The sequence below is a fragment of the Muscardinus avellanarius genome (genome assembly GCF_963383645.1).
Source record: "Muscardinus avellanarius genome assembly, chromosome: 3".
In the NCBI taxonomy this organism is placed as follows: Eukaryota; Metazoa; Chordata; class Mammalia; order Rodentia; family Gliridae; genus Muscardinus; species Muscardinus avellanarius.
Window position 1 is genome coordinate 82,620,783 of NC_137788.1, and position 22,435 is coordinate 82,643,217.

Genomic DNA, 22,435 nt, shown 5'->3' on the forward strand with positions numbered 1-22,435 from the left:
TACAGGACTCTGCCCTAATCACCACTGTATTCTTAATTATTAACACAGTGTTTGGAATACACCAGAGAAAAAAGATTAAGTGTGCCTCTGCCAAGTTGTGCTCCATTAAGATGTATGACTACAATGGACCAATAAAAAAATTAAAAAAGAAAGGGATTAATAAAGATCTGCTGAATGAATGAATCAAGCATACAAAATTGAAATACATGGAATGTCCCAAAACTCTGGCTTAAGAATTGCCTTAATATTGCTTGTAGTGTAAGGTAAAATTAAACTTACATTCTGGATTTTTTTCCCCAATACTGGGGATGGAACCCAGGGGCATTCTACCTCCGAGTTCCAACCCAAACCCTATTTTTTTTTTTTTTTTTTTTTTGGTGATACTGGGGATGGAATCCAGAGGCTTTCTACCTCTGGGCTATACTCCCAGACCTATTTTATATTTTTATTTGGAAACAGGGTCTCACTAAGTTGCTGAGAGCCTCATTAAGTAGCTGAGGCTGGCTTCGAACTTGTGCGATCCTCCTGTCTCAGCCTCCCAAGCGCGGGGATTACAAGCGTGCGCCACCACGCCCAGCTCCTAAACCCTATTTTTCATTCTTAATTTTGAAACAAGGTCTCACTGAGTTGCAAAGGGCCTCACTAAATAGCTGAGGCTGTCCATGAACCGCGATCCTCTTGTCTCAGCCTCCTGAATGCTGGGATTACAAGTGTGTGCCACCACACCCGGTTCCATTCTGGAATATTTTATTTATTGTATAAATTATTTATTTATTGTATAACATCCATACCTGATTGCTGGGCTTGGTGGACAAACATTTTCCAAAGTAAAGTGTTTCAGTGACACAAAGGCTGTTGCATGCGGGCCCATCAATGACGCCAGTCTTGTACTTGTCACACTGCAGACCAGAAACAAAAGGGGAGTTAGCAGGAAAATACTCATAAAGAGAAACATTAAAAAGAAAAAAACATCGTCCCAGCATTTGGAAGACTGAGACAGGAGGATCACGGGTCGAGGACAGCCTAAGCTACTACTACTACTTAGTGAGGCCCTTTGCAACTCAGTGAGACCCTGTTTCAAAATAAAGAATAAGCCGGGCATGGTGGTGCACGCTTGTAATCCCCACGCTTGGGAGGCGGAGACAGGAGGGTCGCACAGGTTCAAAGCCAACCGCACTGGCTTAAGAGACCCTGTTTCCAAATAAAAATATAAAATAAAATGGGTCTGGGAGTGTAGCCCTGAGGTAGAAGGATCTCCAGGAACCCCAGTACCACCAAAAAAAAAATTAGGGTGAGGCTCAGAGGTAGAATCCCTCTGGTTTCATCCCCAGTACCACAAAATAAGAAAGAAAAAGAAAGAAAGAAAGAAAGAAAGAAAGAAAGAAAGAAAGAAAGAAAGAAAGAAAGAAAGGAAAGACATCAGTAAGAGAAAGTCCTTTAAGAGAAAGTTCTCTGATGGACAGAACTCAGGCTTTGGACTTAGACCTGGATCTGAATCCAAGATCTGTCACTAGCTATAAGATGATGAGAGGCTTTGTTGCTCTGAGGCGTGTGCAAAACTTTCCTCACTTAACATGGTCTAAGGTGGTATGGTCCCCACTCCCTCCAAGAATAGAAGAACTCTATCTAAAATATTTTAAATAGCCAGGAGTGGTTGTGCACACCTATATCTCAGTACTGGGAGGCTGAGGTAGAAGGATGGCACGTTTGAGGGCAGCCTCAGCAACTTAGCAAGACTTTGTTTCAAAATAAAGAATAAAATAGGGCAGGGGGCTGTAGCTTAGAGTTAAAATGCCCAAGTTCAATCCCCAACACCAAAATAAATAAATAAAACAACAAAGTAAAGTTATATCTGCCATTTTGTTATCCTTGAGATCACACAAAAATAAAAATAAAAAAATAAAAAAAAACGAGAAAAAGAAATGCAAAGCTGGGCATGGTGGCACCTGCTTGTAATCCCAGAATTCGGGAGATGGAGATAGGAGGATCATGGTTAGCAGAAAGCCTCAACTACATAGTGAGGACCCTTGCAACACAGTGAGAACCTGTTTCAAAAATAAAGAATAAAAAATTAGGGCTGGGAGTGTCACTCAGAGGCAGAATGCACCTGGGTTCTATCCTCAGTACCACACACACACAAAAAAGCCAAGCCAAGCCTTGTGTGGTGGCACATGCTTGTAATCTCAGCATTTGTAAGGCTGAGACAGGAAGACTGCAGTTCCTCAGCTACTTAGTGAGGCCCTTTGCAACTCAGTAAGACCCCATTTCAAAAACAAGAATAAAAAATGGGGCTAGGGGTGTAGCTCAGAGGTGGAGGTAGAATGCCCTAGTACCACACCAAAAAAAAAAAAAAAAAAAAAAATGCTTATAATCCCAGTACTTGGGAGGAGGAGAAGACAGCAGGATTGCAGGTTCGCAGCCAGCCTCAGCTAACTTAGTGAGACCGTTGCAAAAATAAAAAATAGCTGGGCATGGTGGTGCAGACTTGTAACCCTAGTACTTGGGAGGCTGAGACAGGAGGATTGCGGGTTTGTCGACAGCCTCAGCTACTTAGTGAGACCCTCTGTAACTCAGTGAGATCTTGTTTCAAAATAAAAAATAAGAGCTAGGGCTGGGGGTATAGCTTGGAGGTAGAATACCCCTAGGTTCCATCCCCAGTACTGAAAAAAAAAAAGAAAAAAAAATATGGCTGGGGTGTAGCTTAGAGGTAGAATGCCCCTGGGTTCAATCCTCAGTACCAAAAAAAAAAAAAAAAAAAAAAAAAAAAGAAATATAAACTCCATCTTTGATAACATACCAATGTATCTCTATGTACAATAATGAGAATGAGCTTCTAAATTCAGAGATTACACAAGAGCCCAGAAGTGGGCTGAGATTAAATACCTGTGGTGGCCTCAGTTCTCGGACAAGGGCAGGGCACCCTACGGGGATCATCTGAGGAGAATCATCATGGTTGGCAACGAGCCTTCAAGGGGCATGAGCTTTGGGAAGTTCCCGGAACTCTGCCTGGCATAGTGAAGTAGTGGGACAAGGCAGGGCCAAGTGCTAGGAGCCTTCAGAAGGCTGTCTTGAGCCCGGCGTGATGGCGCACACTTGTAATCCCAGTACTTGGGAGGCTGAGACAGGAGCATCACCGGTTCGAGGGCAGCCTCAGCAAGTAGTGAGACTCTCATCCAACTAGCAAGACCCTGTTTCAAAATAAAGCTTAAAAAGGGCTGGGGGTATAGCTTGGAGGTGATCCCTAGTATAAAAAAAAAATTTTAAAAAGGTCTCTTTGTTGGAGGCAGTGTTGATGGGATTGGGAGAAATTATAAGCAGCTCACAGCTGCTGGAGAGATGCATTGGCCAAGTCAATCTTTGTGAGCATCTCTGTCTCCGTCTCTCTGTTTGTCTGTCTGTCTGTCTGTCTGTCTGTCTCTCTCTCTCTCTCTCACACACACACACACACACACACCCACAGGCAGCTTCACTAGCAGCTCAGTTTGCTGTGTATTTGCTCCTTGCAAGGGGCTGGCTGAGTAAGAACCATTTCACACAGGAAGGAGAAATAAAACAAGCAAGAAGGCTTGCAGCAAGTCTACAAGAATCGGAAGAAAAGGAACAGGAAAGCAAATGTCAGATAAGGGAAATTTCCAGAAAACGTCGCCCTGAAGCAAACCAAACACAGCGCTAGGATCCAAAAGATTTACTACAACAGCCTAAAGTCAGACTCAGCAGGGAAACGGCGAGGCAACAGAAGGGGACGGAAATGAGCTGACAGAACCGGAGGGGAAGAAAAGAGAAAACGCCTCAACATGCAGCCTCGCTATTATAAACAAAGGCGGAGAGGGACGAAGGACAAAGTACAGCAGGACGCCCGTGCCTCCTGGGTGCGCGGGTGGAAAGGAGCAGAAGAGTGGAAAGGCGGACACTCATGGGACGCGAGTTGGTACAGAGTGTACAAGACACTCAGCATGTGCACCGGGGAGGCAGGAACGCGGAAAAAATGGACGCAAAATAGAACTCAAGGAAACTTCGTAGTCAAAGAGCACTCTCATCCAAAGAGTAAAAGGACATGTGACATCCCGGGAAAAACCGGTATGAATGACCCAGCTGACCCGCTCCATTTCGTTTTGTTTGTTTCGCTGTTTTGTGGTGCTGGGAATTGAACCCAGGGGCCTTCTACCTCAAAGCTACACCTCCAGTCCTACTTTATTTTTCATTTTGAAACAGGGTCTTGCTAAGTTGCAGATGGCCTCACTAAGTAGCTGAGGCTGGCCTCAAACCTGCGATCCTCCTGTCTCAGCCTCCCAAGTACTAGGATTACAAGCACGAGCCACTGTGCCCAGCTTATGGCTTCAATAACATTCAGTAATAGCTATTCTTATTTTACATATCCAAACTTTCTTTCAAGTAAAAAAGCATCAAATGTTTCTGAACAGATGAGGTTCATAAAATATAGTTCTGACTAGCATATCTCTCTCTCCTTTTTTTTTTTTTTTTTTTCTTGTACTGGGGATTGAATCCAAGGACATTCTACCTCCAATATATACCTTTAGCCCTTTTAATTAATTAATTAATTTATTTATTTATTAGTGGTACTGCAGGTAGAACCCAGGGGCTTTCTATCTCTGGGCTATACTTCCAGACCTATTTTATACTTTATTTGGAAACAGGGTCTCACTAAGTTGCTGAGAGCCTCACTCAGTAGCTGAGGCTGGCTTCAAACCTGTGTGTCTCAGCCTCCCAAGTGCAGGGACTACAAGCATGCGCCACCATGCCTGGCTTTTATATTTTATTTATTTTTTAAAAATTTAAAAAAAATTTTGGTGGTACTGGGGATGGAACCCTTCTACCTCTGGCATACACTCTCAGACCTATTTTATATTTTATTTGGAAACAGGGTCTCTTAAGCCAGCAAGGCTGGCTTCGAACCTGCATAATCCTCCTGTCTCCGTCTCCCAAGCACAGGAATTACAAGCGTGCACCACCACACCTGGCATTATTTTTTATTTTTTATTTTTTTTGGTGGTACTGGGGGTGGAACCCAGAGGCTTTCTACCTCCGGGATATACTCCCAGACCTATTTTATATTTTTATTTGGAAGCAGGGTCTCACTAGGTTGCTGAGACCCTCACTAAGTAGCTGAGGCTGGCTTCGAACCTGTGTGATCCTCCTGTCTCAGCCTCCCAAGCGCGGGAATTACAAGTATGCACCACCACGCCTGGCTATTTTTTATTTTGAAAGGTCTCTCACTAAGTTTCTGAGGGTCTGGCCTGGAACCTGGAATCCCGTCTCAGCCTCCCAAGTACTAGGATTAGAAGTGTGTAATGCAGGCCGCCACTCCTGGTCTCACTAGGATCTCTTGAAAATATTATCAGGTAATGATTTTTATTTTTATTTTTTATGTTTTGGTGGTGATGGTAGAGCTAGGGAATCAAATCCTGCTGTATTCTATCTCTGAGCTACAAGCCCAGCCCTTTTAGTTTTTTGTTTGGAAACACGGTCTCACTAGGTCACTAAAATGTTGAGGTTGTCCTTGAACCTGTGGTCCTCTCAAGTACTGGATTACGAGCATGTGCCAACACGCCTGGGGTAGAGAATGAATTTCAATTAACCAAGAGATGAACAAAGAAACTGAAAATGGCAGCCAGTTTAAAAGTAGGACTGGAAGCAGGGCGTGGTGGTGGCGCATGCTTGTAATCCCAGTACTTGGGAGGCTGAGACAGGAGGATCATGGATTCATGGCCAGCCTCAGATACTTAGTGAGACCCTCTACAACGTAGTGAGACCCTGTTTCAAAATAAAGAATAAAAAAATAGGGCTTGGATCCGGGCGTGGTGGCACACACTTGTAATCCCCGCGCTTGGGAGGCAGAGACAGGAATATCACGCAGGTTCGAAGCCAGCTGCGTGCGCTGGCTTAGGAGACCCTGTTTTCAAATTTAAAAAAAATGTAAAAATAGGTCTGGGAGTGTAGCTCGGAGGTAGAAGGGCTTCCAGGAACCCCAGTACCACCAAAAAAAAAAAAAAAAAAAAAAAGGGCTGGGGTATAGCTTGGAGGTAGAATGCCCCTGGGTTCAATTCCTAGTATTGAAAAATAAAAAAAAGTAGGACTGGGATGAAAACAGCCATGAAAAGTGAATTAACAGTTGTTAATGTACAACTGTTAATGTTATACTGTTACAACTGTTAATCTGAGCAACTTCTGGGATGGGACTGAAAGATCTACTCTTACTGTCTTCATCTTGAATCTGAGAACATTTTGTCCTTAAATCTCTTCAAGATCAGGATTTAAAAAGAGCTTCCTCTGCAGCACTCATCCTCCAAGTGAAACATCCTGAGCTGTGTATTTTTTTCTGAGCCTATACTCTTCCCCCATTCGATGATGCGGAGACACAAAGCTGGCCACATTCACCTTTGAACTTTCCCTCTCCTGTAGCACACAGCTAGTTTGCTATTAAGTGTTTATTAAATAATCAACATAAAAGCCAGGCATGGTGGCCCACGCTTGTAATCCCTGCACTTGGGAGGCTGAGACAGGAGGACCGCACAGGTTCGAAGCCAGCCTCAGCTACTTAGTGAGGCTCTCAGCAACTTAATGAAACCCTGTTTCCAAATAAAGTATAAAATAGGTCTGAGAGTATAGCCTGGAGGTAGAAAAGCCTCTGGGTTCCATAAAAAAAATCAATATAAAGAACTGGTTTTAAAACTTTGTTTCAAGGTAGGTATGGTAGCCACAGCTATTCAAGAAGCTTTGAAAGGAGGATCACTTGAGCCCAGCAATTCGGGGCCAGCATAGGAAATATAGCAAAGACTACATATCTTCAAAAGAAGAAAAAATACTCACTGGGAAAAATTATTTTTCCATACTAGCTAAAATCTTTTTTTTTTTTTGCAGTACTGAGGATTGAGCCCAGGGGCATTCTACCTCCAAGATACACCCCAAGCCCTATTTTTTATTCTTTATTTTGAAACAGAGTCTCACTAGATGGCAGAGGGCCTCACTAAGTGTTCTGAGGCTGGCCATGAACCTGCGATCCTACTGTCTCAGCTTCCCGTGTTCTGGGATTATACGTGTGTGCCACCAGCTATGAATCCCTGTTTCAAAGTAAAAAATAAAATAGGGATGTGAGTGCAGCTCAAAGGTAGAATACCCCTGACTTTAACTCCCGATACCAAAGCACAAACTAGGTTATCTTCCTAGTGAATTGGTAAGCCGTGAAGACTCAGCCAGCATGGGAATCAAATTTCTTGTTTTGAGCAAAGGCCTCAAGCCAACCCTGCATCAAAGAAGCAGTCACAAAGAACAGGCTCTTAAGCTGTGGTTTCCATCACCAACAAAAGCTTGTGTGGAAAGGATAGCTGGCCACATTGTTTTGTGTTCAGGCACAGCCACACACACAAACTATAATCACAGTAAGTAATACGAGATTCTAAGTAAAAACAGAGAAAAGTGAGTTCATCTTTACAATAAAATAATCAGCAACACATGTCCAAGGGCTTTCTACTAAAGATTTTTATTTCTGATTCTACCATCTTTGCTTGCATGTACTTCATAGTACCAGAAGGCGTCACTCTCTAGCTTCTTTTACAAAACGTATCCGTGTTGGACTGTGCCACAAGGGGGCATTAACAGCAAACATATCCAAGCATATATAGTACTAGCTTTAAATACTTTTTTTTCCTTCCTTCCTTCTTTCTTTCTTTTTTGGTGGTACCAGGAATGGAACCCAAGATCCTGAACATGCTAGACAAGTGCTCTACCACTGAGCTACCTACCCAGCCCTTAATTTTTTAAAATCCATAGTCTAAAAACGTATTTTAGACATCAATTTTAGACTTTAGTTTCTCCTTCGTAAGGAAATGTGTATATATATATATATATATATATATATATATATACACACACACACATATACATATACATATATATACATATAAATATACATATATATTTCCTTACTCTGATATATATATATATATATCAGAGTTGGGTTGTTCAACAATGCCTGAAAAGTCTATAGTCAATCTCTCCCACTCCCTATATGAACTGTTTATTTTTTGTTTGTTTGTGTTTTTGGTGGTACTGGGGTTCCTGGAAGCCCTACTACCTCCGGGCTACACTCCCAGACCTATGTTATATCTTTTATTTGGAAACAGGGTCTCCACCTCCCAAGCGTGGGGATTACAAGCGTGCGCCATCACGCCCGGCATATGAACTGTTTTAATTCTTCACATTTTCTGTACTTTCTTCTTTAAACTCTCATTATTACTCTCTACTGCCTTCTTTCTCCTACCCATTAAAGGTATACAAATAGCCGACATGGAGACATACACCTGTAACCCCAGTTCTAAATAAATAAATAAAATAAAATAAAAAAGAGGCAGAGGTTGGCTGCCCCTGGTTCAATCCAAAAAAGGTGCACAAATCTCTTTCCCTATACACACAACACACATCTGGTTTCAGTTCTTTATTTTCTGTTATAATGACCATAATTTATTAAAATATTTCCAGTGCATAACAGGGTATATGTATGCATGTGTACAGGTTATAGTCCAGGTGCCTCTGACATTTTAATCAGGGATGCAACGGTGTATGTGGCTGCAGCTCAGGTCAGGAGGCCAGTACTCCAGAGGCTCTCTGGGCTAATCATTAAAACAACAGTTTCGAAAGCTTAATGAATTTCATGTCTCCTGGAGGGCTATTAAAATACAGATTGATGGACCCTAGTCTCAGAGTTTCTGATTCAGTCGCTCTTGTGACTGATAATTTGCATTTATACAAGTTCCCAGGTGGTGCTGATGCTGCTGGCTTATGAAATAACATTTTAAAAAATCACTGGTTCAGAATTTCTATCTGCCTGATTCTAACTATAAGGTAACAGAAGCCTGGCTCAGGAGTACACTGCTTCTGTCTTGAGTAAATTGTTCATGCAAGTTGATAGAATACCTAAAAAGACTGTGGTAGAAGTTTAATGAGTTTACAGATTACAAAGAAATTTTTTAACTACAAATAATTTTTTCTTCTGTTCCTTTATAAGGGGATGGATTTTCATATGTTAATCTCACATTACAGGAAGTTTTTATTTAAATAATTTTGTGGATTGAACCCAGAGGCATTCTACCTCCAAGCTACAGCCCCCAGGCCTTTTGTTTTGCTTTGAAATAGACTTTCCCTAAATTGCTGAGGGTGGTCTTGAACCTATAGTTCTGTCTCAGCTTCCCAAGTACTGGGATTACAGGTATGCACCACTACACCTAGTTGTAATACAGGCGGGAGTTTTAAAAGAAATTTTAATTTTACTTTGTCAGATTCACTATCTTTCAAATAGAATCTAAAATGTATGATAGACAGGTGGGCATGGTGGCACACACTTGTAATCCCAGCATTCGGGAGGCTGCGACTGGAGGATCGGGGTTCACAGACAGCCTCAGCTACTTAGTGAGGCCCTCTGCAGCTTAGTGAGATCCAGTTTCAAAATAAAGAATAAAAATAGGGCAGGGGGTGTAGCTCGGAGGTCGAATGCCCCTGGGTTCCATCCCCAGACCCGCAAAAAAAAAAAAAAAAAAAAGTATGATAGACTAAACTGGATTACATCAATTTAAAACAATTTCCAGCCAGGTGTAATAGTGCATACCTATAATCCTAGGAATCAAGGAGGATCACAAGTTCAAAACTAGCTTGGGCAATTTAGCAAGACCCTGTTTTTGTTGTTGTTTTGTGGTACTGGGGGTGGAACCCAGGGGGCTTTTCTACCTCCAGGCTATACTCCCAGACCTATTATTTGAAAACAAGGTCTCACTAAGTAGCTGAGGCTGGCTTTGAACCTGTGCGATCATCCTGTCTCAGCCTCCCTAGTGCTGGGATTACAAGCGTGCACCACCACGCCAGGCAAGCTAGTTGTTTTAAACAATAATCCATTAGCCCTGAAAATTCAATCTCAAAAGAGATTGTAATAAAATTTATAGGCCCTCTCATCTTTTAGTGCTTCTGTTTTTAAAAGTGTGCTCCTTTAATACCATACTGCTACCACTGCTAAAGTGGTGAGTGGTGCAGGCCTCATATGACCTGGCAGGACCTTGAGCTCTAAGCCACAGAGGAGTGTGGCAAGATTGCAGCGTTAACCAATGTGTGGTGGTGCACGCCTGTAATCCCGGTACTTGGGAGGCTGAGACAGGAGGATCACAGGTTTGTGGCCAACAACACAGTAAGACTCTCAGCCAACTTAGCGAGATACTGTTTCAAACCAAAAAATAAAGGCTGGGCGTAGTGGCGCACGCTTGTAATCCCAGCGCTTGGGAGGCTGAGACAGGAGGATCCCACAGGTTCAAAGCCAGCTTCAACTACTTAGTGAGGCTCTCAACAATTTAGTGAGACCCTGTTTCCAAATAAAATATAAAATAGGTCTGGGAGTATAACCCGGAGTTAGAAAGGACCCTTGGTTCCACCCCCAGTACCACCACCAAAATAAATAAATAAATAAATAAATAAATAAATAAATAAATAGGGCTGGAGTGTTCCATCCCCAGAACAACAAGAAAAAAAGGCCGGGCGTGGTGGCGCATGCTTGTAATCCCAGCATTCGGGAGGCTGAGACCTGGAGGATCGCAGTTCGAGGCCAGCCTCAGCTACTTAGTGAGGCCCTCTGCAACTCAGTGAGACCCGGTTTCAAAATAAAGAAAAAAAGTAGGGCAGGGGGTGTAGCTTGGAGGTCAAATGCCCCTGGGTTCCATCCCCAAACCCGCAAAAAAAAAAAAAAAAAAAAAAAAAAGAAAGAGGAGAGAAAGAAAAAAGAGAGAAAGAGAATGAAAGAAAGAAAGAGGGAAGGCAGGAGGTAGGGAGAAAATAGGAAGGGAGGGAGGAAGGGAAATATTCCTTTGGCTTCTGTTTTTCCTTTTTTTTTCTTAAGAGTCCAGCAAACAAAATAGGGCATGTGAGGTGAATCTTTCCTATAGTCAAATTGTGTAAGATTTCTTTCTGGTTATGTGATAGGACTCGCTGAAATGACGAATTAGGTATTTCTATAATCAGAGAAAATGTATAATGAATTATATGACGTGTTATATAATCAGCTTTGTGGAAAAAGACAAAAGCACAACTGGAAAGAAGAAAAGCATTCTTGAAGCCCATCTCACTAGACTTACTTGTTGCCCTCATTTTCAGAAAGCCGCTTCTAAACAAACAAGAGCAAACCGTTTTCATTCCTTACACCTTCCATGGGTTGGCCTTGGCTTTTCTGGGTATATCACTCCATTTCCCTTCCCAGGTTTTTTGGCTGTACCATCAACCCTGTTTTACTTTTTATTTGGAAACAGGGTCTTACTAAATTGCTGAGAGTCTCACTAAGCCGCTGAGGCTAACTTCGAACCTGTGATCCTCCTGTCTTGGCCTCCAGAGTACTGGGATTACAGGTGTGTGCCACGTGCCCAGCTCCCTTCTCAGCCCCCATCCCCAACCCCTGCCCTGGTCGGTACTGGGGATTGAACCCAGAGGCAGCCCTACTTTTTATTCTTTATTTTGAAACAAGAGTCTCTCTAAGTTGTGGAGGGCCTCACTAAGGCTGGCCACAAACCTGCGATCCTCCTGTTTCAGCCTCACAAAACTGGAATTACAAGCATGCACCACCATGCCTGGCCCTCTCTGATTATTTTTTTTTGTGTGTGGTACTGAGGATTGAACCCAGGGGCATTCTATCTCTGAGCTACATCCCCAGCCCTATTGTTTTTATTCTTCTTACTTTTGAAACAGGGTCTCACTGAGTTGCAAAGGATCTCACTAAGTAGCTGAGGCTGGCCGCAAATCAAGATCCTCCCATCAGCCTCCTGAATGCTAAAGCATGCACCGCCACATCCTGCTCCTCTCAGATTTGTATTATTATTATTTTTTGTGGTACTGGGGGGGTGGAATCCAGAGGCTTTCTACCTCCGGACTATACCCCCAGCCCTATTTTATAATTTATTTGGAAACAGAGTCTCACTAAGTTGCTGAGAACCTCACTAAGTAGCTGAGGCTGGCTTTGAACCTGTGCGACTCTCCTGTCTCAGCCTCCCAAGCGCTGGGATTACAAGCATGCGCTACCATGCCTGGCTCCTTCTCAGATTTTTAGAAGTCTGTTAATCCACTGCACTGTAGGCAAACCCTAATTAACAGGTATTGATAGTAAGATGTTTCATACTTTTCTTTCATTTTGAGCTGGGTCTCACTATGTTGCTCAGACTAATCTCAAACTTGATGAGCTTTAGGGATCCTCCGGTCTCATCCTCTCAATTAGCTGAAACTACAGAAACCCTCTGTGCTTGGCTCCATACTTTTATTAAAACCGAAAACAGCCGGGCGTGGTGGCGCACGCTTGTAATCCCCGCGCTTGGGAGGCAGAGACAGGAGGATCGCGCAAGTTCGAAGCCAGCCGCGCGCGCTGGCTTAGGAGACCCTGTTTCCAAATAAAAATGTAAAAATAGGTCTGGGAGTGTAGCCTGGAGGTAGAAGGGCTTCCAGGAACCCCAGTACCACCACCAAAAAAAAAAAACTGAAAACAAAAGCCAGGTGCAGAGGTGCAAGTCTGTAGTCCCAGCTATTGGGGCACTGAGGTGGGGGCGTAGCTTAAGCTCAGTGAGTTCCAGATTGACCTGGTCAACATAGCAAAACCCTGGCTTAAAAAAAAAAAAAAAAACAGGTGTGGTGACACATGCTTGTAATCCCTGTACTTGGGAGACTGAAACAGGAGGATCACAGGTCCAGGGCCAGTCTCAGCTACTCGGTGAGGCCCTCTGCAATTTAGTGAGGCTTTGTTTCAAAATAAAGAATAAAAATAGGACTAGGGGTGTAGCTCGGAGGTAGAATGCCCCTGGGTTCCATCTCTAGTACTGCAAACAAAACAAAACAAAAAACAAAGAAAAAAGAAGAAAAGAAAAAACTCTGAAAACAAGACACTTGTATTCAAATAACAAATCAATGTACAATGTACAAAATTTATCTCAGTTTTTGGTGTGTAGCTTCTAGAAACTTAGATAAGAATACCAGCAACTTTATAGCCTTATGATAAATGTTTTAACAAAAATTACCCACTAGCCGGGCGTGGTGGCGCACGCTTGTAATCCCCGCGCTTGGCAGAGACAGGAGGATCGCGCAGGTTCGAAGCCAGCCGCACGCGCTGGCTTAGGAGACCCTGTTTCCAAATAAAAATGTAAAAATAGGTCTGGGAGTGTAGCCCGGAGGTAGAAGGGCTTCCAGGAACCCCAGTACCACCAAAAAAAAAAAAAAAAAATTACCCACTAGATGAAAAAGAAGATCCTATGAAGGAGCAAACAAGACAACCTAAAGGAGGAGAAAGGAGGGGGGAAGAAGGAAAATCTCTAAAACACACAATGTACTTAAACATATCGAAGTCAATCACTAAGCTGAGCAAGGGAGGGAGGGAAGGGGAGAGAATGGGGTGGGAATTGGGTAGGGGTTAAATCAGTGATGTGTGCATGACTCTACACACAAGTTTTTTACCCCAATATGATGTATGAATATAATGCACCAATAAAAAATATTTCTATAAAATAAAAAATAAAAATAAAAATTAATTTAAAAAATTACCCACTGGTTAAAGAGACTAAGGGAAATAATATAACTTTTTTTGGTTTTTTTTTTGGTGGTGCTGGAGATGGAACCCAGGAGCCTTCTACCTCCAGGCTACACTCCCAGACATACTTTATATTTTATTTGGAAACAGGGTCTCTTAAGCCAGCTGAGGCTGGCTTTGAACCTGTGTGATCCTCCTGTCTCAGCCTCCCAAGCACAGGGATTACAAGAGTGCGCCACCACGCCCAGCTTAATATTCTTAAACTGATACCCAATTCTGAAATAAGAATATACTTTATTTCCCCCCTCACTACTGGGGGATTAAACCTCATGCATGCTAGCCAAGCACTCAACTACTGACCTATATCCCCAGACCTGTTTGCTTGTTTAGAAAAGGTTCCACTAAGTTGCCAAGGCTGGCCTAGAACTTGTGACCCTCTCGCTTCAGCCTCATGTGTAGCTGGGATAAAAGGCATGCACTACCGACCCATATAGAAATGTAATTGATTACTGCCGGGTGTGGTGGTGCACGCTTGTAATCCCGGCGCTTGGGAAGCAGAGACAGGAGGATCGCACAAGTTCAAAGCCAGCCTCTCTAGCTCTAAAGACCCTGTTTCCACATAAAAAATATAAAATAGGTCTGCGAGTGTAGCCCAGGGGTAGAAAGATTCCATCCCCAGTATCACCAAAAAAAAAAAAAAAAAAAGAAATATAATTGATTACTAAATTAAATGAATTCACACAGTACAAAATTTATATGAAGTACATATTTAATTTGTTCAATTCTAAGTTTGATTTCAAAATTGACTATAAAAAGACAAAAGAGAAAAATATATAATTTATAAGCAAACAAAAGTTGCAATTTAGTCTAAGGTTCAGTGGCTAGTATATGGTTCTGGGTATTCTCAGCATTTTACTCTTAGGATAAAATAGCTAAGGCAAATCTGGTTTATAATTTGGAGGAGAAAGACTGTCCTTAGTGCCCTTCCAAATACTTTCTTTTTTTCTTTTCTTTTCTTTCTTTTTTTTTTTTTTTTTTTTTTGCAGTACTGGGGATGGAACCCAGGAGCATTCTGCCTCTGAACTACACCCCCAGCCCAATTTTTTATACTTTGAAACAGGGTCTCACTGAGTTGCAAAGGGCCTCACTAAGTAGCTGAGACTGTCCACGAACCCGGATCCTCCTGTCTCAGCCTCCCAAATGCTGGGATTACAAGTGTGCGCCACCACGCCCGGCTTCCAAATACTTTCTATTCTCTAAGGTCCCATAGTTCTACGTTCTTTACCAAGCCTTGCTCTACTATTCTACCTGCTATTTATTAAGCCTATTTATTTATTTTTATTAAGCCTTTCTATTTATTAAAGCCTTCTTTCTTTAAATTTTTGTGTTACAACTATTTGTAGTACAAACTAAGTCATTTTAATCTAATGTGATGCAGATAGATAGATAGATAGATAGATAGATAGATAGATGGATGGATGGATGCATGCTGGGGAGTAAACCCAGGGACATTTTACCTCAAGCTACATCCCCAGGTGTTTTTTTTTTTTGTTTGTTTGTTTTTTTTTTTTTTTTGGTACTGGGGATGGAACCTAGGGGCATTCTATCTCTGAGTGACACCACAGCCCTAATTTTTTATTCTTTATTTTTGAAACAGGGTCTCAGTGAGTTGCAAGGGGCCTCACTAAGTAGCTGAGGCTGTCTGCAAACCATGATCCTCTGGTCTCTGCCTCCCGAATGCTGGTATTACAAGCATGTGCCACCACACCTGGCCCCATTCCCAGGTTTTTTATTTTCTATTTTGAAATAGTCTCGCTAAGTTACTGAGGCTTTCTTGCAATTCTCTTGTCTCAGCTTTCCAAGTACTGAGATTATAGGAGTGTGCCACCTCACCTAGCTGATGTGATGCTCTTAACGTGTCAATGTGGCTGAACTAGACTTTCCAGTTATTGAAGCAAACAGTGCAGGTGTTATTGTGAAGGTATTTTGTTGATGTGATTAAAGTCCATACTCCCTTAGCCAAGAGATTATTAGGAGAGACTGTCCTGGATAATCTGAGTGGTTCTGATTCTATCAGCTGAAGGGCCTTAAGAGCACAGCTGCAGTTTTCCTTGTGAAGAAGAAATTCCGCCAGTAGAAAGCATTTTCCATTGTACAGATAGACAAGCAGAGTGTCCCTTACTGAAATGCTTGGGGCCAGAAGTGTTTGATACCAGAATGCTTCAGATTTGGGGCTATATACATAGACTTTATGAGTTAAGTATCCATAGTCCCCAAATCTGAAATTGGAAATACTGTGAAACCTGAAACGTTCTGTGTTACTAGGAATTGAACTCAGGGCCTTGAACCTGCAATCCTCCTGTCTCAAGGGATTAATCCAAGTACTGGGATTATAGGCATGTACCAATGCACCCCTGCTTCCAATTCTTTTAGTATATATCTAGAAGTAGAACTACTTGTTGATATGGTAATTCTCTTTTTAAATGTTTTTTCATTATTATTGGTGCATTATAGTCTCATATCATCATGTAGTTCAGAGTGCTTTTCAATGAAATTTTAGCAGAGCCCAGAAAATGGCAAATATCCCAGTGTGAAAACTGGCAATATGCATGACATGTCTCCAGTTTTCTGCAAAGGCTCTGCTGGTCTCTTGTCACAGCAGCAGCTCTCTGGTATCTGCAGTCCTGTGTCACTGAACATTGGGAGTATTTCTTAGAAGTGCATGATTAGGTAATTTTATCATTGTGCTAACAACACAGACTGGGCTCTCACTGTACTAGGTGGTACAGCCTGCTACACACTAGGCCATATGGCATAAACCATCATTTAATTGGTCTCTCATTGACTGAAATATCCTTATGCCGCACATGACTGAGCTCTGCTTCTCAGATCCCTGCACATGCCCAGAATAAGCAAATTCAGCCAAGGGAAGAAGAGGTTCTAAAAACCAGCTCAGCTACACCCCCAGCCCTCTTTTATTTTTTATTTTAAAACAGGGCCTCACTAAATTGCTGAGAGCTGTTCTCGAGCCTACACTTCTCCTGTTTCAACCTCCCAAGTACTAGGATTACAGCATGTGCCATGATGTCCGGCTTAAAGTATACCTGAAAAATATTATTTCTGCTTGCTTTTTAGTACTAATCCCACAGTTCCTATACAATATTAATACCAGATCGGCTTAGACTACTAATTATGGTAATTTCCTTTTTTGCGATACCGGGGATGGAACCCTAGGGCATTCTACCTCCAAACTATACCCCCAGCCCCATTTTATATTCTTTATTTTGAAACAGGGTCTCAGTCGCAGAGGGCCTCACTAAGTAGCTGAGACTGTCCACGAACCATGATTCTCTTGTCTCAGGCTCCCAAATACTAGAATTATAAGCGTACAACAGCATACTTGGCTTATGGTAAATTTTGAGAATAGAATCCAAGCCAGGCTTGGTGGCTCATGCTTCTAATCCCAGTACCTGGGAGGCTGAGACAGGAGGATTATAGGTTCACAACGAGCCTCAGCAACTTGTGAGGCCCTTTGTAACTTAGACCCTGTTTCAAAAAAAAAATAAGAAAGCCAGGTGTGGTGGCATATACTTGTAATCCCAGCATTTGGGAGGCTAAAACAGGAGGATCGTGGTTCACAGACAGCCTCAGCTACTACTTAATGAGGCCCTTTACAACTCAGTGAGACCCTGTTTCTAAAATAAAGAATAAGAAAATAGGGCTGGGGTGTAGCTCAGAGGTGGAATGCTCCTGGGTTCCACCTCCAGTACCAAAAATAAAATATGTAAGGTGTAAAATAGTGCTGGAGGTAAAGCTGAGGTAGAATGCCACTGGGTTCAATCCTCAGTAAAACACACACACACACACACACGCAGAATATAATCCAAATGCAGAGTGCCTACAAATATCATTAAAGCCAGCCTTAGGTTGGGCATGGTGGCTAATGCTTGTAATCCCAGTACATGAGAGACTGAGACAGGAGGATTGAAGGTTCACAGCCAGCCTCAGTAACTTAGTGTGGCCCTTCTCAACTTAGTGAGACCCTGTTTCAAACTAAGAAAAAAGTAAGGCTGAGGATGTAGCTCGGAGGTAGAATGACTCTGGATTCAGTCTCCATTATCACTACCACCAAAAAAATATATTATTTATTTATTTATTTATTTATTTATTTATTTATTTATTTATTTTGCTGAGGCTGGCTGTGAACCTTCAATCCTCCTGTCTCAGCCTACCAAATGCTGGGATCACAGTATGTGCCACCAAGCCCAGCTAAAAGATGTATTTTAGACTCAGAGCTTTTTTTTTTTTTTTTTTTTGCGGGTCTGGGGATGGAACTCAGGAGCATTTGCCCTCCAAGCTACACCCCCTGCCCTGTTTTTTATTCTTTATTTTGAAACAGGGTCTCACTAAGTTACGGACTGCCTCACTAAGTAGCTGAGGCTGTCTGTGAACCGCAATCCTTCGGTCTCAGCCTCACAAATGCTGAGATTACAAGCGTGCGCCACCACGCCCGGCTATTAAGACCCAAAGCTTTTTTTATTAGTTTCAAATTTCAGTAAGATAACCAAGTTATGCTAGAATTAGGCTCTGTTTCCACTTCTTATAAAATAAAGGGAAATTAAAGTGAAAATGAGTCATTTCAACTATGATTTACTCATGACAAAATATGTACCAATATGTGCTCTACATTTTATAAAATGTATCAATACAAGATTTAAAAAACCATTTATATTTTGCTTATCTCTTAAATCAGTATTTCTCACATCACTAGATGACAGTAACAGGCCTTTCTGGAAGGGCAGTGGTGAAAGCACACTTGCTTTCTTCTGGAGATGTTTTTGTTGTTGTTGGTGGTGGTGGTACTGGGGTTTCTGGAAGCCCTTCTACCTCCAGACTACACTCCCAGACCTATTTTATACTTTTTTATTTGGAAACAGGATCTCTTAAGCCAACGCGGCTGGCTTCAAACCTGCGCAATCCTCCTGTCTCCACCTCCCAAGTACAGGGATTACAAGCGTGAGCCACCACACCCGGCCTGGAGATGTATTAACACACATTACTATATAAAAGATCCTGAGAAATCTTCAGTAAAGTCAGTACTTATTTTTGTTATGCTTTCATATATATCTGACCAGAAAAATATTTATCCATGGAATAACCTTTTTCTTTTTCTTTCCTTTTTTTTTGTGATGCTAGAGACTGAACACAGGACATCATGTATGCCAGGCAAGTGCTCTACCACTGAGCTACACAACCCTAGCCCTAGAAAACCTGGTAATGTGCCCCAAGGAAATTAATATGAAAAAGATTACCTAGTTGAAGAGAAATACAAATTTCAAATAGTTTTAGTAATTTTCACTTACTGCAATTGATTATATAACTCCCAATTCCTCCTTCCTTACTGGGGGTGAACAGATGAATGTTGTGGCTTTTTGTCAGCTTTATTACATTGTCACTCTTTTCTGACACAAGCAGAAAGAATAAGAGCTTTATGTTGAGACACAAATATATAAAACTGGCTCCATCATCTTTTTTTTTTTTTTTTAGTACTGGGGATAGAACGCAGGGGCATTCTACCTTCAAACTATACCCCCAGCCTTATTTTTTATTCTTTATTTTGAAATAGGGTCTCACTGAGTTGCAAAGGGCCTCCCTAAGTAGCTGAGGCTGTCTGTGAACCACGATCCTCCTGTCTCAGCCTCCCAAATGCTGGGATTACAAGCGTGCGCCACCACACCCAGCAATGGCTCCATCATCTTGGGCAAATCCTTCTCTCTTTCTCTGAGTCATTTTTCTCAACTTTTCTTTTTTTCTTGCAGTATTGGAGATTGAACTGAGAGACATTCCATTTCTGAGCTACACCCCAGCCCTATTTTATTTTTTATTTGGAAATAGGGTCGGGTCTCATTAAGTTGTGGAGGGCCTCAGAAGTTGCTGAGGCTGATCCCGAACCTGTGATCCTCCTGTCTCAGCCTCCCAAGTACTGGGATTACAAATGCACACCCCCATGCCCAGCCTTATTTTTCTCAACTTATAAAATGGGCTTGGAGGGTTTTCACAGTATTATTTTTAAGTTATTGATATGTAAAGTACCTAGTAAATCAACTGGTCCTAGAGATTTCCTCTATCTTCAAAGTCCACAAGTCTCAATGGACAATTGAAATAAAAATAAGTTTTATGTCTCTGGACTCTTTACTACTTCACTCCCCACCCCCACTACTTCTTATATTAATAATTTCTGCCTTGTTTATTTAACAGCCTTATAACACTTTTTTTTGGTACTGGGGATGGAATCCAGAGGCATTCTACATCCGAGCTACTCCCCATGTCCTATTTTTATTATTAATTAATTAACTTATTTATGTATTTATTTTGCGGTACTGGGGATGGTACTGGGGGTTCTTGGAAACCCTTCTGCCTCTGGCTACATTCCCAGACCTATTTTTATATTTTTATTTGAAAACAGGATCTCTTAAGCCAGAGAGGCTGGTTTTGAACCTGCGCGATCCTCCTGTCTTCGCTTCCCAAGCGCAGGGATTACAAGCATACGCCACAATGCCCGGCTATATTCTTTATTTTCAAACAGGGTCTCACTAAGTTGTAGAGGGCCTCACTAAGTAGCAGAGGCTGGCCGAGAACCTGGATCTTCCTGTCTCAGCCTCTCAAGTACTGGTATTACAAGAGTGTGTACTTCCATGCCCAGCTACGAGACCGTTTCTAAATAAAAAATAAAATAGGGCTAGGGTGTAGCTTGGATGTAGAATGCCTCTGGGTTCAATCCCCAGTACCACCAAACACACACACACACACACACACACACACACACACACACCACCGCCGGGCGTGGTGGCGCACACTTGTAATCCCAGCGCTTGGGAGGCGGAGACAGGAGGATCACACAGATTCAAAGCCAGCCTCAGCTACTTAGTGAGGCTCTCAGCAACTTAGTGAGACCCTGTTTCCAAATAAAGTATAACATAAGTCTAGGAGTATAGCCTGGAGATAGAAAAGCCCCTGGGTTCCACCCCAGCACCCCCCCCCCCCAACACACACACACATGAAGGCATTGGTATAAAACAAAGAACTAAATTTACTTAAAATCCTCAAACAGCCGGGCGTGGTGGCGCACGCTTGTAATCCCTGCACTTGGGAGGCAGAGACAGGAGGATTGCACAGGTTTGAAGCCAGACGCGCTGGCTAAGAGACCCGTTTCCACATAAAAAAAAAGTATAAAAATAGGTCTGGGAGTGTAGCCTGAGGTAGAAGGAACCCCAGTACCACCAAAAAAAAAAAAAAAAAAAAAAAAAAAAAAATCCTGGAGAGGTTGAAACAGGAAGGATTATAGTGGGTATTACAGTCTCAGCAAGTAATAAGACACTCTCATCAACCTAGAGAAACTGTTTTAAAATAAAAATAAAAAATAGGGATGGGCATGTAGCATGCCCCTGGATCCAAACCCCAGTACAACACACACACACACACACACACACACACACACACACCCTCAACACCTAAAATCTAAGTGTTATAGAACCAAAATTTACTACTAGAAATTTCAGACTGATAAACTGTGTAAGGCCCTGGCCTGGGTTCAATCCCCAGTACCAAAAAGAAAAATAAATAAATAAAAGAAAAAAAGCAAAACTAAAAAAGATCTTCTCTGATTAGAATAAACTAAATAAAACCCTAAAGTTCAGTACAATCCAATGTCCAGTGTCAAATTAATATTTTTTTGAAGTATTGAATCCAGAGCCATTTTACCTTGGAGCCCCTTCCCCAGCCCTATTTTTTAAAATTATTTTTTAATTTTTATTTTTTATTTTTTGCAGTACTGGGGATTGAACCCAGGGGCATTCTACTTCCAAGCTATGCCCCTAGCCCTATATTTTATTTCTTTATTTTGAAATAGGGTCTCACTAAAGTTGGGCATGGTGGCACACGCTTGTAATCCCAGCGCTTGGGAGGCTGAGACAGGAGGATCTCACGGGTTCAAAGCCAGCCTCAGCTACTTAGTGAGGCTCTCAGCAACTTAGTGAGACCCTGTTTCCAAATAAAGTATAAAATAGGTCTGGGAGTATAGCCCGGAGGTAGAAAGCCTCTGGATTCCACTCCCAGTACTATAGAAAGAACGAAAGGAAGGAAGGAAGGAAGGAAGGAAGGAAGGAAGGAAGGAAGGAAGGAAGGAAATAATTGCTAGCAAGTATAGAAGTAATAGAATATTAAAAATACTTACTATTATTTTCTTGCAGTCCTTTCCTCTGCATAGTTCTGTATAGGTAGAATATTGCACATATATAATCCAGCTTCCAACAAAAACTGCCAGCCAGGAGAAGAAAAGATATTTCATCCGTACATATGAGAAGCGAGCCTGTGAGCAAAAGAGTACAGAATGATCATTTATTCAGCACCAAGTCAGTGTTCACTGTCCTAGAATTCCCCCTTTCTCAGAATAAGGCAGTATATATTCTAAGGCTTTCATATGGCAATTCTAGAACAAAGTGTACTTTCACCCTGTCCAAAGGACACTGGTCTTAGAAAAGGAAGCTTCTTGATCCTGCCAAGGGAAAAGGGAACAAAACATCCTTTAAGTTGTATAACCTTTCACATACCACCATCATCCACAGCTATTTGCTAATCACAAGCATGTGCACCATGCTACAGTGTAAGGTCAGGTAAGAAGAGATATGATCCCCATTTACTGGCAGCTTACAAAAGACTGTTTCAGTTAAGAAATGCCCTTATGGATAATCATATTTTTAAAAATATGGCAAAAATATTTTAAAGAAATAAGTACAAAGCATCTGTTCATTTGTCTAATATCTCATAGAGACAATCACAATAAGAAACCAAACTCCACAGTTACCCCTATTTTCCAATCGTGTTAAC

General features: G+C 41.9%; 1 protein-coding gene across 3 annotated transcripts in view; it reads right to left on the minus strand.

The window, feature by feature from the left end:
- Nucleotides 1–22,435, minus strand: part of DIPK1A (divergent protein kinase domain 1A) — a gene marked incomplete at both ends in the record, with an annotated part of 92,393 nt that overhangs the window by 6,959 nt on the left and 62,999 nt on the right. For 2 of the 3 annotated variants that reach the window (XM_080690859.1, XM_080690857.1), the window contains 2 exons: nucleotides 792–899; nucleotides 21,783–21,917. In XM_080690859.1, the coding sequence (XP_080546985.1) occupies nucleotides 792–899; nucleotides 21,783–21,917 (243 nt within the window). The remainder of the gene's footprint in view (nucleotides 1–791; nucleotides 900–21,782; nucleotides 21,918–22,435) is intronic. The other variant, XM_080690858.1, reaches the window with a different exon arrangement.